General features: G+C 29.9%; 2 protein-coding genes across 6 annotated transcripts; one reads left to right on the forward strand and one right to left on the reverse strand.

Moving 5' to 3' along the window:
* Positions 1-288: 288 nt before the first annotated feature.
* Positions 289-4623, reverse strand: ICE3 (inducer of CBF expression 3). The gene is made up of 4 exons (NM_001251662.2): positions 3439-4623; positions 2778-2996; positions 1270-1440; positions 289-524 (listed from the first exon to the last, which is right to left on the reverse strand). Exons 1-4 carry the CDS (start codon positions 4411-4413, stop codon positions 438-440), a joined length of 1452 nt encoding a protein of 483 aa, NP_001238591.2. The 5' UTR covers positions 4414-4623; the 3' UTR covers positions 289-437.
* Positions 4624-11933: 7310 nt separating this feature from the next.
* LOC100306238 (uncharacterized) lies at positions 11934-16313 on the forward strand. Of its 5 annotated transcripts, none has more exons than XM_006579288.3 (5): positions 11934-12068; positions 13157-13284; positions 13353-13425; positions 15730-15851; positions 15972-16313. In XM_006579288.3, the coding sequence occupies exons 2-5, from the start codon at positions 13177-13179 to the stop codon at positions 16056-16058; spliced, it is 390 nt and encodes a 129-aa protein (XP_006579351.1). In that variant the 5' UTR covers positions 11934-12068; positions 13157-13176; the 3' UTR covers positions 16059-16313. The 5 variants fall into 5 exon arrangements, with proteins under 5 accessions (XP_006579351.1, XP_006579353.1, XP_006579352.1 ...); XM_006579290.3 differs by having other exon boundaries at positions 13359-13425; XM_006579289.4 differs by having other exon boundaries at positions 11957-12068; positions 13106-13284.
* Positions 16314-17653: the final 1340 nt, after the last annotated feature.

Raw genomic sequence — 17653 nt, forward strand, 5'->3', positions numbered from 1 at the left:
TCAGTTTTGTCTGGTAAAAGCTCTTTTCGTTTATCCTTATTCTTATCCTTATCTCCTTTTTTATTTTTGGAAAAAGGAAAGATAATTTTTTTTTGGCGAAAAAAGAGAGAAAACAGTACATTAAAGCTTTTGTCCCTACTAATTGTACAATGAAGACAATGAAATTGTAGAAACAAGCTTGACATCAACATATGCATATTCAGAATGTCGCTAAACTGAGTGGAGGCCATCATCAAATTTCGTTTCACTTTGAATATGCAACAGGCGCCAAAAATAGTAGTGCTTTTAATTGGTAAAATAAATTTTCTCCTAATTCAACTGAGCAGAAGTTAAAAGAGCCTGTATATAGTACAGTTGAATTTTGAGCGTTAAAAACATTAAGATTGCTAAATTGACTAATTGAAAAGGTATTTTCAGTAGTAGTTTGTTTTTTGCAATTAGGACATGCTATGGAAGCCAGCAGCTGAATCCAACAAAACCGCTTTGATTTGTTCCGGATGGACATCCTGACCTTCGTTGCGTTGCTGAAAAGAAGAAAAAAAACTCATCACTTCATAATTGTCATGATTTTTAATTCATAGGTATCATCTCAACAGAAAATGTAACCTTAATGATAAAGCCAGGAACGTTCCTGGGAAGCAGAACGTATAATAATAGCATTAACTAACACTTCTGCCTTCCAATTAAGGACATGAAATATAATATGTATAATTCTGAATCTTTTTACAACGTCTTACAAATCCCTCTATTTAGTAAACAAAGGATTGAATGCATTTTATAGTTTCTAAACATATTTAATTTTTCATTAATATTTATTTTATAAATTACTAAGAGAATTAGTATAAAAAAATTACTCATAGAGTAAACAATATACACTAATTGTATTAAAAAAATTAGACTGTTATTTGATTACAAAACTACTATATACTATAAATTATTTTAAAAATTAGACGAATCATAATTTTATACCAATAATATTTAGAAATTAAATTAAAGTCATTTCTACATGAAGTAATTGCCAAGGTAATATGAAACGTATATTTAGATAATATGTTATTAATAGTATTATTAAAACTAGTTTTTTAAGTATTTTTATTTTATTTTACTCACTTTATTTTTTTTATTTGTTATTGTTTCTTGCTTTTTGTTTTTTAAAAAACCGTATAATGCACGAATTTTAATGCTAATATATCTAAAAACCTAATGAGCTGGATGCACATGGTTTGATTTTATAATGATAATTAATGATTAAAGAATAAAAAAAATCACCTCAGCTCTGAAAATATCCATAGCAAATCCATTGACATAGCTGATAACTGCCTGCTGAATGTCTAGTCCAAGGTTGTCGAGAGCCGTCATGGTAGAGAGCAAGAGTCCGGGTTTCCGGTCGCAAAACATGTGGATGTTTACACCTCTTCCTTCGCGCAACCCAACCTCAACCTGTATTTGGCGGGAAACCAAAAAAAAAAAAAAACTATTCAATTGAATGGTTTCATCATCAAGAAATTCTTTATCTCATATAATACTGATAAATAATGAAAAATTCTAATTATTGTCCCATCTATCTGTTAATGAATAATTTTTTTAAGTTTTTAATATATTTAATGTACATTTTATAAAATATTTTCTATTTTTTATTCACTGCAAATGAGAATAGAATACTTAGCAATAACCAATATTCATAAAAGGCTTGGCTCATCTACATCACATGAGCTTAATGCTAAAGCCAATATATTATACTAGTCCCATTCCATATTATCTAATTAGAAAACGATACTTTAATAAATAAAAATCTTTGCCGCATTTCATAATATTACATTATAGATTAAATTACTCATTTTGATTCTTATAATTTTACGATTTATACCGATTAGTTCTTATAGTTTGAAGGTGATCTTTTTAATCCTTATAGTTTACATTTTAATGATTTTTTAGTTCCTATAACTTAAAAGTGATCTTTTTAGTTTATTTTAATTCTCTTTTAATTCTTATAGTTTGAAAATAATCTTTTTAATTCTTATAATTTATATTTTAATTATCTTGTGAAAGAGAATTAAAATATAAATTATAGAGACTAAAAAAGTTTACTTTTAAACTATAAGGACTAAAATGTACAAATAGTGAAACTATAAAAATCAAATGAGTAATTAAACCTATATTATATATTAAGGATCAATTTTTAAGGAGTAAGAAATCAAGAATGTTATTTTTATTTATATCTAAAACTACGGTTAAATTTTAATATTTTTTGAATTTTCAAAATGAAATAATAGTAAAAATAGAAGTTATATATATATATATATATATATATATATATATATATATATATATATATAAATTTGTCAGCAAATAACTTGAAGTATAACTTGTTCGTTCTTCATTATGGAAATAAAAATAAAGTATTATTATTTTGCTAATATGAATAGTATCCTGGCAATTAAAAAAACCATAACAAAAATCAGAATATTACATTCAGGTTTTTTTTTATTACTGATGTGTCATTTTTTAAAATAAAAATATAAAAGGAAATAGGAAAAATGCTCTATTTATGCAATCATGCAATTCCAAGAACAAACAAAAGCTCACCACCTCATTAAAGCACACAGAAGAACATATGTATTTCTTGTCGTGTCCATATATATATATATATATATATATATATATATATATATATAATATGATAACCAGAAATAGGAATAGAAATTATGGAAGCCATGTGGATTGAATCATATAAATAAAAGGACAAGTTCCAGAAATGACCAAGCAAGTAATATTACCCTAGCATTAGCAGGATGGCCATTAGGGCTTGGCAACGAGCTGAGACAAAGTTCTTCTTGCATACGGGCTGGTAGAGTAGTGGGTGTCAAAGGATGATGAAGAAAGCTTGAAGAGCCACCTGCTGGTGTTGACTCCAATTCATTGTGAAGCTCACTGATCCTTTGCAGAAGTTCCTTCAAATACTCGATTGCATCCCCAAGGATTGAAGCCCTGTCCATCTTCATTTTAAACAAACTCATTTTGGATGTCAAAAAATCCAATAGTAACAATTAAAGCATTGAAGCCATTATATGATATATATGTTGATTTATTAGTGAATAGTTTTATGAATCATGTATTCTCTATAACATAAAGCTTGTGAACGCTCTAGGACTAGAACATTGATTAATTAACCCTAGTTCATAAATAAAAGAGGAACAAAGCGGTAGCTAGCTATTCAACACTTAAATGCAATTCTTTAATTTAAGTGTTTTTTTAAAATTAAAATTGGAGTTTTACCATGATAATTAACCCTATAGTATTTTTAAAGCAAATCTTTATTACTAATTGAGATTACTGAATTAGTGAAACTCTACTTCTAACATGAATAACAATATTAAAAGCCCTTGAAGAATTGTACAATCTAAGTTTGGTTCGAAAAGCAAATTAAGTCTGTCTTACTTTGCTAATATTGGGAACAACGGATCTCAGCATGTAGAGTCTATCATTGAGTTTCTTCCTTCGACGGCGTTCAGCCATCAAATTCTTTGCAGGTATTCCTGTCTTCTTCTTGCCCTTTTGATCCACGCCGCTGCCGGTGACGGTGCTATTGGCTTTTGAGCTGTTTCCACCGTTCCTTGCACTAATCTCTTCCATCTTATTGTTGTCATCACTGATCTCATCAGAATCATAATTATTCAACCCCGACCCATCAAAACTCCCACCTTCAACACCTTCTCCAACATTATTACACGTTCCCCTCTTCTTACTATCAATGAGTACTTCACTCTTCTTGCCTTTGCAGTTATCATCAGCCACGGCCAAGTTTTTCCTAAGTGCTGCTCTCTTTTGAAAAAGTGTTGGCTGTGAACCTGATGGGGGCAACGATTCAAGGGGTCTGAGTATGCTGGACCTGCAGCTCAGAAGCAAGGCCTTTCTAGAACCCTCCACCACGTGATCATGATCAGAGCCCATAATATTCTTGAAACCCGAAAATCCAACAACACTTCCTTGTTGTTGGGGTTGGGGGGACACCACACACATGCTTGAGCTCATATTTGGAAGGGTTAAAAGGTTATTATTTGAGCTCAAGAAGACATCACCATCAGTTTTCGAAGTGAAGGAAGCTTGAGGGTCAAGAAATCCCACATCGGAACTCATCTCCAAAGGGTAAAAGGTGGGCTTGGGAGTGAGAAAGTTGAGGTTAGTAGGGTGCAATGGTTGTTGAAGCAGATTATAATTATCAGAAGCAGCAACGTTGGTATGTGTTATGTTGTTGGGCACGTGCCGCCATTCTGCTTCATGGATCTGGGAGGAGATCGGTTTGTAAGCACACAATGACACGCAGCTTAATTCGTTGTTGGCGTTTGAGTTTGGCCATGAAGCAGAAGCAGAGTTTTGTTCTTCTGCTGTGTCTTGCATCCAACCAGACATCATTTGTTTTTTGTGTTCCGACAAAGGGTTTTGGTTGGGGTAGGGGAATTCAACAAGAGGGAGATCGAGGCTAGCTAAGCTGTAATTGTTGATTGAGTTTGGTGAACAGGATGTTGCAGAAGGAAGAGGGCATCATCAATATTGGCTTTATTATTCAATTGACTCATCAAGTTGTTCTCCCGTAATTTCGAGCTGAATCATGAGTATCCAACTATATTGAATAAGAGAGAAAAAAAAATGTTGACGCGCATAGTTGTTTTTATTGAGTTGGAATAAAATTCTCTTTATTAGGGAGTAAGTGATCTATTGTGTTGGGTTTTATTTATTTTTTAATCCAATATAATTAAATTTAATTGGGTTGAATGGAATATTCTTTTTTTATTTTACTAATTCAATTTAATTTTAATTGATTAAATTTGGATGAAAATGTGATATTTTTAAGTCTTGAATTTTTTTTAAAGAAATCTTTAAATTAAAAAATAGTAAAACTATTTTTAAAAATCAATATTAATAAAATATTATACTATTCATATGATAAATTGAAGGAAAAAAATCATAAATATATACTTACAGTATCTTTTATTAAAAAAATATATTACCTTAAAATAAATAAAAAAATATAAACTTTAAAATAATATATTACTTTAAGATAAAAATATTTTATCTGATTTATTTAATTTATAGTTTATATATTAGTAATTTAATTATATACAAGTTGTATTAGATTTTTGTGAGATTCAAAACTTTAAATTCATCATTCAATTCAATTTTAAGTTCGTTAAATTAAAATTAATTCAATCTAATAATCAAATCCAACTATAAAAATCTAATTGCATTGGATTGAATTCAACATATTGAATTGAATCCAATTTTCTTACAACCCTAATCTTCACTATAATTAACATACTTTATTTTATTATTATGTTCATCATGTCACAAGCGTTATCCCAGCTAATTGATGTTTTGCTAAACGAACTCATGATTCCAACCAAATCATGATTAGGTTCATGAAACTGAAATTTGTAAATTTTATGTTAAAACCAATCCGTGCAAGCATGATAAATAGGAACAGGACTAGGATCACATAAATCATTCTATGTACGAATGCTCTTGGTTGGTGATTACTTCAATATTATTATTTCTTTGCGTGGAAGAGACTAGAAAGTTTCACCCACCCTGCTCATCTATGTTTCCTTTCCTCTCTAGTACTTTGTTGTCTCTTTTAGTGTGTTTATTTCTTCAGTCAAATTGCAACAGTACAAAACTCGAGACTATTTCACCACTGTTGTTTCCTCAAAACGGAGGTTGACCCCAACGTATGTTTGCACCGTTAATCCAAAACACTTTTAAACTCCTAGCTAGCTTTCAATTTTTTTCTTCCAGATAGTTAATCCCCTCAAATGTCGTTTCTTTGGCACGGAGAAATGAAAAATGGTTATGTTTGTTTACAATTAGAGTATAAATTTGCTTATGAAGTGAGGAAAGTATAATTTAAAATTAAAAGTGAGGAAGGTATAATTTGAGTTAGAGATAAGTATAAATTTACACCAAATTTCATAATTAATTAAGAAATTAAAACTTCCAGAGACACATCTAAACTTAGTCGAAAAATCAAAAGTTCTAATTACATAATCAATGATTCTATAATTATTTCATAATTTTTTTTATTCTATTATATTGAATAGAATTACATAAATTATCAATAAAAAAATATAGTAATAAAATCTCATCCTCCTAGGAAAAGATATCGATATTTTATTATTTATGAAACAAATAAACCACTGTTTCATGGATGTAACATTTGTAAGGAAACATATATTTTTGTCTCAAAACATACATGTGATTTTAAATCTTATTATTAAGAAACAAAGTTTGATTACTCGTTGATAGAAAGTGATATTAACATATAGTAGTAATTTCTAATTTTGAAGTTTCAGTGTTAATGGTAACTTCCCAGTTTGTGCTCACAAAATCATTTTAATGACACATTTTAAAATTTGAAAATAGAAGACCTAGGTTACTTGCAACTTATCTCACATCTTGTGGGTATTTTAAAAACATTTCATTTAGATAAAAAGGTGTTGATAGATATTAAAAAAGTGCTACTTTAAACTTAATGATCTCGGTTTAGGGAAGACGGTAGCAAACAGAAAGAAATTAACTTAAGTGAGAATCCATGAATATGATAAGCTGAATGTAACATGTATGAATATCATATGTATCTCGTGAAGCCCTTCATCTTCACCGCAGACTCAGTCCAATCAAACCGTAACATTTCACCTCTATCCATCACAGTATGGACACTCATCTATCCTTATCTATTATACGTACGTTCGCTTTATTTTCCGATCTTATATAAATCCACATCAATATCATTCAATGTTAATTTTTCTTAATTTAAATTCATTAAACACGAAGAAAGCAATTATTTCTGTTTAAAGCCATTAAGATTAATCTACTGGCAAGAGACTTCGTGTCTCATATTGTTAATCTATATAATAAAATTAATTTCTTACAAGTACACGTTTCAAAATAAAACTGACGCTTCCATTAAAAAAAAAAACTGATTTCTAAAATTAATTTTCTTTTTGACAGAAATGTCTAAAATTAATTTAAATACACTTACTAATCACATTTAATAGTTCAAAATACTTTTACCAAAACTTAAAACAAAAAACATTTTTTTCTGAATCACAAACATGTTTGGTTAATATTATTTTCAGAGAAATAATCACTTATTTATCAATAAAAAATAATCATTAAGCTGTTAAAAAAATAGAAAATTTCAAAACTGTATGTGTTTTGTTTAACTTATTAAATTTGAAAAACAATCATTATTTTTATCCACTATGAGAACTTTTAAAAAATAAAATAGCTTGAATATTTTTATTTCCCGTAAAGTGAGGAAGTTTTTATTATCACCCCTGTAAAAAAATTATCTATTTTTCATTCCTCTAAAATTTCAAACCAATATTTTTGTCCCTATAATTGAACATATTTCTACTTTGATCCTGGTAGAGTATTTTAGAAGTATAGGCACTAGTGACATTACCTGAGAATGGGATGATTACATGACATTCTATTAAACATATAAGTTGTTAGTGGATATCACATAATAGTATGGATTGATTAAAAATAATGATTTCAACCTTTTGAGAGATAAAAATAAAAAATGAATCAACATTTTACATTCACTAAAAGCATATCTAAATTGAACAAAACGATTATTTTTGAAACAAACAATTGGTTGCCAAACATGTCATTGGATAATTTACATGACATTGTACGCTTAAAATCTCACTGTACCTGTTGTATTGAAAGGAAAAAAAAAACCTTTTAGCTTTATTTTTTAGAGTCGTGAAAAATTCAAAGGTATGCATCATAATGGATATAGGCAAATCTTATATATTTGGACCCACTGAATCAAATGTATTTGCATCATCCATGTGTAATTCAGGGACAGAATTGAATGCAATGAATAGAAATTTGAAATCATAAGATATGCCCAATAGGTTTAGAAAGCTGGGAGGGACAAGAATCTTAAATAAGTTTGCAGTGAGGGCACTGTGCCGTAGGTATGGGAAAGGAAGATACTCTACTACTTTTATTATTTCTCTACTAACCTCGTGAGCATGGGACATACAACTTAATTTCCCTTTGTCTTGTGGGGTATGCCATCCCAAATTATTTGTATCCACAATGTGCTAAACCACTTTTTCACTGATTCATCTCAAATCTTAAAGGGTCCCGTCGCAGCTGACTTTGTTTCCTCAAATCTCTTTTTCTTGTTAATTAGTTTCACTTCCACATTTTGATATTGTAAACTCTACAAATTTTGATTAGATAATATTGTAAACATATATTATCGTGCCAGTCTATCTGTGCTTTGAAATTATTGCTACTCAAGGTTAATGCACATAGATTAAAGAAAATTTAGTAAGTATAAAACATTAATGTATTTAGTTTAAAATATTATAATTTTATATAGTAAGATGTAAATTTCAATATAAATAAATGAAAGAAGACTTTACCTTACCGACAAGTGAAGGATTATATATTTAAAATTTAAAAGGATTTAACGAAAAATTAAGGAAAATATATGGTGTGAGATAAATTATAATTTAACTGAATCAGTCAAACTAAAATTACATAATGATAGTGAAACAGTTATATATATAAGGCATCATGTTTCTTTTTTAATTTTACCAAATTTTTATGGTCGTTAAATTTATCATAATTTCTTTCTTTTTTATTTAGTCAGTACCATTTTTCACCAAATGTGTTTTTTTGGTATAGAGAGGCAGCAAAGGAAAAACAAAAAGGAAACAAGTGCAAGCAATTCCCAAGATAGAATTATTTTTTTTGTCTAAATCAATGTTTTTTCTAATAGGTCATATCTACCGTGAGAGGAATGCTTGTGCAGGCACTTTAGCCTCTCACAGTAGTAATAGAGATGGATTTTTTTTTTTTTTTTGTGGGATTCTACTAGTCCCAATTTTTTGCATACGCTTTTTGTAAAGGATAAAATTGTTCTTTTTTAATTTTAAATTTATATAGAGTTAGCACTACTTGTTCTCGTGAGTTTGGTTTATGCCCCATGCCTTGTCATTCTTTTCTTTTCTGCTATACTATTAATCTATTCCTGGATCTGCTGGTTTGAGGAGGTGATTTTTGAGGTGCCAACATAGTTGAGATGTCAAACACCTCCTCCCTCATTAGACACCAAGTGTTTGTGATCGTATTCAAATTTCAACAAATAAAGAGAGAAATGGGTGGGCTTGCTTATGATCGGCCACATGCATAATATCAGGCCTGGTTCTTTGAGTACAATTAACAAATCACTTAGGTCATAAAGCTTTAAACATGTAGCTATGTAGCCCACTATATGTAAGGGCCATACATAATCGATGATCTTTTATGGGCCTGTGTCTTTAGCACTCCCTTTTTTTTCTTTACTAATTACACCCCTAACTATTTTTTAAAGTTTTCCCCTTAAACTTTTTTTAACATTTGTATATTAATTATAAAAAATATTTGATAATATTACCTTCTCATATTTTTAATGCACATAGATCAAGAAATATTTTAATGAAAGCAACATATTATTGTAGTTGGACAAAAATATCCTTATTAAATATTGTCATCCTTGAAGTCTTTCCCCAATAGTGGTGGAATATTAGATAAAGATATATTTGGGAAAAAATATTGGTTAGACTTTAAGATTTTAAAACATCAATTGGCTTTTTTTTTTTGGTGAAAATAAGGGAAAGACCCCAAGACCAAAAAAAGGCTAAAACATTTTAAAATATATTACAAACTATACCTTCATTTGAGTTTTATATTTCTTTCATTCTACAATTGAACAATACACAATTTCAGGATTGATATATTGTGTAGAAAAACTATAAAAGATACTATGTTAAAAAGTTGGGTTGACCCAATATTATCCCATATATTTTGTGTCTGGATTGAGTTGATTTTGGGTCCAAATAAATTATTCAATCAAGACTTTAGGTTGAGTAATGACAATAGTAAAATTGTTCCTAATGCAAATAACAGTGAGGGTGGGCAAAGGAAATAGAGAAACAATTTAAATGTGGTGTTTAGAAGACAAAAATGATTCATGAACACTTAAAATTGGGCCTAAATAAATAAAGTGATAGGATACAAGTGGTTAAATGATGAAGTTAAGGTTAAATTATTCAAATAGTACTTAAGTTCGATCTTTAACATAAATAATTATTAATCAAACTTGCGAACTTTAAATTAGTTAGAATCTTTTCTCCTAGTCAACCAAATGGTTAAGACAAAAAAAATAGTAATATACAAATATAAATAATTGAACAATATCAATTATGTATCATGTATATACGTAATGTAAGTGTTGATAAAAAAATGCATTATCTAAGTATCCATATATTCCTAAAAAATGGGGGTGACAATGTAGAAATGCTAAGGGGTAAAAATAAGAAAGAAAACTCATAAATATCATCAAGGGAGTAAACAGCAATAAAATGATGTTAAAAGTATTTGTTTTTTTTTTATTAAGTCCTCTTAAAACAAATTATAATTGTTAAGATACGTGTACATGACGAACGCACGCCCATAGTTTTAAATTAAAATATTAAAAAAAAAAGAGAATAATATACTTGAATTAGTATCAAAATTTATGAGAACAAGTGACATTAGTGCCTTAAATTAAGAAAGTATCTTTTTAAATCTTTAAAATTATTAAATATTGACCAAGAGTCAAGTATTGAGGTCTTTATTTAACATGTTGACATGCTTTATCATATAGGCACGCGGAGTTTCATATACATGGACTTGAGAAATAAGCCTTTAATCACATAATTAAGGATATAGTTATCTATAAACTATATCATACTTTATTAGTAATTTTAGTCCTTATAATTTTAATGGCTCAGAAGATCTCACTTGATAATAAATCACTTTAAGCAAAAATATAATTTCTTAAATATTTTTGTTATTGTTTATCAATAAGAATTAAAATCTCACCTTATACTCTATGTGGACTTCTAATGTGAACCTTTATTATGCCCGTTATCAAGATAAAATTATAGTTTTGATTAAAAAACATTAGTAAAAGCACATAAGAAATTATATGTAAATTTATCAAAAGAGTACTTGTAAGAACTTTTTTTTTTTAAATCAAACTTTTATCTTCAATTAAAATTAACTTATGTAAATGAAAAAAAATAGATGAGAGAACTTTTCAAAAGCTGAAATGAATAAAATGATTGAAGGTTTTATTTAATAATTTAAAAAACTAAAACATTATTAGCAACTAGATAATTTTATGCTTATAATTTAAGGACCTATTTAATGTATAACTGAAATAACAAAATTAAACACTAAGTTGACCAAAATAATTTGAAATACTTGCACAAGAAACAACAAAATAGAATATAAGCACTTTTCTCTCTCTCTCTCTTTCTATATATATATAAGATAGTGACTTAAGCATATGAATAAAGTTAACTGAAGGCTTTGTAAACAAAAATTGAGTTTAATTTGTTTATTTTATTTATAATCTATAATTTAATTACTTTTACTTTTATGATATTTTTGTTAATTTTTTATTCTATCAGCATGTAATAAACATTCTAGTATCATATATTATTTATGTTCACTTTTAAATTATGATTAATTTCCTTCTATCCTCTTATTTATTATAAAGATTATTATTAAGATAAGTCATTCTCATCCCATGAAAAAAAGTAAATGAATGAATGAATTATAATTCATCATTAATATGATTTGAGTCACTAATATGGGAATCGATAATTCACACAAAACATTTCATTTTTTTTTAAATTATTGAAATGTTTGAATTTTAATTTTCTCATAAATTTTATTTTTTAAGACACTACTCAAATTATGATCGAGAAAAAGCTAAAATTTTTTGAGTTGAGTGACTAATGGTTTAAGGGGATAAACACTTTGGGTGGATAATCCTCTTTCTCGTTAAAAAATATATTAATGTGGAGATTTTATAAAATTGGGCCTAATTGATTTAAATAATCGACCCAAATTGAAAGAAACGTCTTTTGCAGTTGACACTATAAAGAGCTTCCGCTTCTTCTTCAGGGTTTATGCTTTCTACATTTTGTTCCCTATTCGTGTGCGTACGTTGTTCGGTAAGATTACGCCTTCTTCGTTGATTCCAGTTACTGCTTTCTTTCTCTTTTAAATATTTTCTTGATCTGGTGATTTCACTTTATTCTCTTGATTTCTTGTTGCTTCTATTGTTTTGTTTTGTTTTGTTTTGTTTTGTTTTTTCAAATTATACCTACCTCTTGTCCAAAACAAAGGGGAAGCCTTACATTGTAATGCTCGAGAAGTTCACTGCACATGTAAGTGAGGTTTTACGTTGTGGTTGCGATTTCATCGCGATTCTTGGTATTGTTGAAAATTGTGAACAAATACAGCTGATGCGATTGCAATTACGGTTGCGATGCTGTTTTCAAGACTCCAAAAACCTTGCCCGTTGTGGCCGAAATTGCAATTGCGATCACGGTCACGGTCGCAGACCATTTTTTAAAACCTTGTATGCAAGCTTAAAATTTGTAACCACTGAGACCATCGAGTAATTAAAATCTAGAGTGCTGAGAATAGTTGGAAATAAAAGATTAGAAGAACTCTCTGGCTACCTGAAAAGACTTGCCATGTGTGCTTACACCTTTCACTATTCACAATGAACGCAAACTGTTCAATCACAATAATACACCTTCAACGCCAACAATGCATCTGAACTAACCACATACACTGCCACCTGGATTAACAAAAGGTGGATATTGGTTGGCTGCTGATGTGTGTAGTGATACCGGTTAAATGTGGACCCAATTTGAGCTATTAGGACAAAAGATAGTAATATGTTTATAATATATACTTCTTGTTAGGTTAATCCATTAGTTCCATATAATCAATTTTTCATATTTTAGATAATATATCATTCTTTCTGCTTAAACAAAACTGGGAAGAGCTCGTAGTTCATTGTTTGTGTCCATTTTCCATCACAATTTCTCATATAGACTACAGTGCATGACACCACACAGTTCATTATTTGGTATTAACGCACAAGGTGCACTGTCATGATGATTGGCATTGGTTAACTGCTTTTTTGTAGTTATGAAATGTGTTTTTCTTTGCAATTTTTAATTTCTATTTACTGCAGTTTCAATCTGAGATATTCCTATCATCATGCAATCTGAGATATTTACTGCAGTGATCAGTATATAAAGACAAATGAGCAGTGGTGGAAGGGCTGTGAAGCCCAAAGAGGAGGAGCAAGATGGCATGTCTGTCCACTCTCCTTGCAAACCTCCTCCTTCCTCTGCTTCCTCTCTCCCCAAGGTCTCTCTCTCTCTTTGAAATTTGAATTTGGAATTGGAATTGGAATTGACATATGGTTATGGTGATAGGAGCAGTCACAGGTTGAATTGGAGCTGAGATTGTTGGAAGCTCTTGAGATTTACCCTCCAATGAAACTACAAGGTATTTTAATAGACACATGCTTGCACACATACACACATAATTCTTGAGGACCATGGATATCTTTATACAACAATTCGGGTATTGACAAGTTAAAAAGAAATATAATGTTTTTTTTTTCTTTCTGAAATGAAATGTGGGTAAATTTTTTTGTATAATTAAAAATTGTAAATAAATGTAAAATATGATTTGTTGTTTTGAACTGGAGAAATAGCAGAATGAAATTAGTAATGTTGTTTAACTAGAAAGAAAACAGTAAACTTGTGAAGAATAAGGCTGCAAGATGTCTGATATCCATACTTTCCTGTCCTGGTGGTTTGTGTGGTGTGTGGACTATAGTTCCAAATTATGGGATTTGGCATTATGTGACTTCCTAGTAAGTGGGATTTTGATTTTAGTTAGAATTGTTTTTTTCTTTGGGGAGGGTGGTCATTTTCTCAATTTCAACCTTTGTGGATCATTCCTAAAATTGATTATTTAAGATATATAGTGGTACCTTTAGGGCCTGTTTGGTGGTTAGGATAGGATATAGGATAATTATCTTATCCTGTCTTATCATGCTGTAATTAATTGTTTGGTTCACCAATAGGATATGATTTGTTTATCCTATCTTGTATTGTGTATTTCTTAGAGGGGGGAGTTTGGTTGGAAAACAATAGGATAGGATAGTTGCTCTCTTTGCCTCCCTTACTCCCTCTCCCCATTGCCACCACCACTTTTGTCATTGTCATCGCCACCCCTGCCACTGCTGCCACCACCACCACTCCTGTTGTTGTCATTGCCACTATTGTGGCAATCGCCACTACCGCTGTCACTATCACTCCCACTGCCGTCACTGCAACTGTTTTCGCCACCACCAAAGCCATTGCCGTCACTGTCATCATTATCATCACTACCCTATCAATGCCGTCGTCACCATTGCCACCACCACTGTTATTGCTACTGTCGTCATTGTCGTTACTACTATCACTGCCATTGTAATTACCACAATCATTGTCGCCGTTGATGTCGTCATTGTTGTCAACATCGCCACTGTTTGCTACTATGACGACATATCAAATACATGATTGAATAACATAATAATGTTCTTATCATATCATGTTCTTATTTAGCTCTTATATCTGATCATATCCTGATTCTTGATCACCAAACGGGTTCATAATGTTTACAAGAACTTCAAAAGTTGCAATTTGGTAATATGGTTACTCAGTTTATCTATTAACAGATTCATGAGATCAAGGGAGATGACCTTATCTTAGATTACTCCTTTTAAGATTGATTTTTATTCAGTAAAAATCTATAGAGCAGTAAAATAGGAAAAAAGATGGTAGAAAAGTTTGTTGGTCATGTGAGGCAGCTTAGTGGTCTAGGAAAGAACTTAACTAGTTCTAATTTTTGGGGAAAGAGAATGCCAAAATGGGAAGCTTCTGATAAAGCCGTTTAATCCTGAAATGAATCCTGCTCCCAAAAGATAGGGTCATGAAATTACGGAAGCATTATATTTGTCAATACATTTTTGGATTGTAAATGTTTTCTCCACCATAAGTGATATAACAAGTTCAAACTGTCTTTCTATTTTGTTCCTGGACAAGATACTAATGTTCATTTTATTTGTTTTTAATTATAGAACACACCAATTCTAATTATTTTATAGATGCAAATACTTAGAATGCTCAACAGTTCACAAAAGATGTTTGTATGGATGAAATCCTTTTTAATAATAGTCATAATGGATTTCAAATTGGATAATGAGGGTGATTTATTTATCTTGAGCATGTTTTCTTGATTATGATATTTGTTATCTAGAAAGGAAAAGGGGATCCTAAAGAAAAGATGCTATGTGTGTTAATGGAAGTGAGGCCAAGGCATACTGCATTAAGCTGCGTGGTGGTACTGTTTACTTTGAGATTTTGTAATTGAGAAAATGTAAAATTTTCTCCCGTTTCTGCAGTACGTGATATCTGGCTAGAGAGTTTGAACACTAGTTAACAAGTAATATAGTAAAATTCAATTATATACCATCATTGATTGATAATCTTTCATCAATTTTGTGCATTAACCTTCAAGTAAACAGTGAACATTTGCAATTTCACTTTCTTGAGTTTCATATATGAAGCATTACGTGCAAATGCTGCTTGTTTAGTTGTTCTTTAATACTTTGCATTTCTTATTTTATCAAGGGTAATGCCAAGATGGGTCATGGATAATCACTTTATCCTTGTAAACTATTCCCGTGTTAGATAGCTAACTCTAGTTGGATAAGATTCGTCAAATTTAATGCTTACAATTAATGTTGCTTTGATGAAGGAGTACATCGTCACTTTGTCCTTTATGGTCTGATGGAATTTCTAAGGAGGAAGTTTGACAGACAATTTTCTTCTGAGGAGGTCCTACAATTGCTGGATCGGTTCTACAACTTAGAAATGCTGGTATTTATCGTTAAGTTGTGGTTCTTCACATTCATCTTATAAATGTTAGTTTCTGGTTTAGGTTTCAACATTGTGCCATGGATTTTGAGAGCTGATACTGTAGTGGTTTATCTTTCTTAGAAAACAGATGATGACGAGATTGATTTGCTTACTCACGAAGAAGAATTTTCCTTGCCTCAGAGTTACTTTGTCAAGGAAGAACCCTGAGCAACAATTTTTGGAGTATATACATTTTTTGTTTCAATCGTTATTCATCTTTTGATGTGTACAGCTGGTTATTCTATTATTCCTTTCCCCTCTTCCCTCTTTTGGGATTATATGTTCATGGTAGAACCCGTCAAGTGTTGCTGGTGTTCTCATCGCTTGTCTGTCAAGTTTCACCGGTGGTTCCGGTTGGTACTCTCAATCATAATGTATTTAGCTACACTGGTTCGGATATAATGCATTTTGACTTAAAGGATATTATTAGATCGATCGTAAACACATCGTGCAATCGTAATCTGTTTATTTTTTTTTTCACCCTTCAACTAAATCATTCAAATTTATAGATAGGAATTTTCACTGCCGGAACCACATTTGCTTTGCTGCAGGAGGCATTCGACCTTTGACATTTAAAATGCACGGTTATTTTCTCAAGCCTGTTTGTTTTGTCATGAGACCAGTTTTTCACCGTAAATATTATAGAGAAATATAGGGAGAAGAGAGTGGAAAGTGTATGTATGATAAGATAATTATTGTGATAATGAGAACTGAAAAATAATAGCGTTGTAGAGCATTGTTCTCTAAGGCATATTTGGAGTAGTTGTGTTTTTGTTTTTTAAATTTAATTTTCGGCATGAAATAAAACTTGTTTAGCAAAATTAGAGTTAGAGTGGTTTTTGATTCAAATAAGTAGTTAGGTTAGTTTTCAAAAAAAAAATTACATTTAAATTTGTAATTAAAAATTATATTAATTGCGTCAATGTATTGATTACTTTAAATATATGACCTTAGAAAAGATTTGAATACATTTTTAATTCCTAAAAAAATGTGATTTTAATCTTCAATGAAAGACTAGAATTATGATGTCTTTTTTTTATTAAATATAGAGATTAAAAATAAAAAAGTATAGTTTTTTTTAAAAAAATAATATCTACAGGAACTAAATATATTTAAATCATTAAAAATAAAGAAAATCTTATAATTTTAGAAAAATGATAAGAGAAAAGGTAACACATGGCATGATGATTAGCGCACAAATATAGATATTATTACGGGCATTTGTTGAAAGGAAACTTTTAGTTTATGAGGAATTTGAACCCTAATGTTTGTTTTTTATGTTCCATTTATTTTTAAAAAATAACATTATGAGGAATTTTATACTCTCCTATGATTTTAAAATACACTTCCATGTAATTTTTAATAAGTTTTTTCCTCTTTTATTTGTTAACCAGTAAGACTCAAAACTAAATGCAAAAATATGATTCCGAATAAACAAAAAATATATAAACACTCCCAATGTATATATGAGCAACCAAACATAGTTTTAGGATTCATGGTGTCTGAATTTATATGATTTTCGAGCACCATTTTTTTTTTTTAACAAATGGCTTCTTTAATTTATTGTTAAGTCTATTAATGAAAAACTATTCATTTGTCATGCAGATAAATGCATTCATGAGTCTATTAACAATATAAGTCATTTTCGTTTGCGGAAAAAATTATCTCAATCTTATTAATAATATAAACAACACTCTTTATATCTTTTGAATTACAATTATATCTTTAAAAATAATAACTACCTGAACTAATCAATTTCATAG

The sequence above is a fragment of the Glycine max genome, chromosome 5, assembly GCF_000004515.6.
Source record: "Glycine max cultivar Williams 82 chromosome 5, Glycine_max_v4.0, whole genome shotgun sequence".
Classification (NCBI taxonomy): Eukaryota; Viridiplantae; Streptophyta; class Magnoliopsida; order Fabales; family Fabaceae; genus Glycine; species Glycine max.

Bases quoted from the DNA above. Each gene is read 5' to 3' on its own strand.
- ICE3 (NM_001251662.2), bottom strand. From the start codon at position 4,413: ATGATGTCTGGTTGGATGCAAGACACAGCAGAAGAACAAAACTCTGCT. The intron at 2,997-3,438 runs GTAAGACAGACT...TTTAAAATGAAG, and splicing joins TTGTTCCCAATATTAGCAAA to ATGGACAGGGCTTCAATCCT. The intron at 1,441-2,777 runs GTAATATTACTT...CGCCAAATACAG, and splicing joins GCCATCCTGCTAATGCTAGG to GTTGAGGTTGGGTTGCGCGA.
- LOC100306238 (XM_006579288.3), top strand. From the start codon at position 13,177: ATGAGCAGTGGTGGAAGGGCTGTGAAGCCCAAAGAGGAGGAGCAAGAT. The intron at 13,285-13,352 runs GTCTCTCTCTCT...TTATGGTGATAG, and splicing joins CTGCTTCCTCTCTCCCCAAG to GAGCAGTCACAGGTTGAATT. The intron at 13,426-15,729 runs GTATTTTAATAG...GCTTTGATGAAG, and splicing joins CCCTCCAATGAAACTACAAG to GAGTACATCGTCACTTTGTC.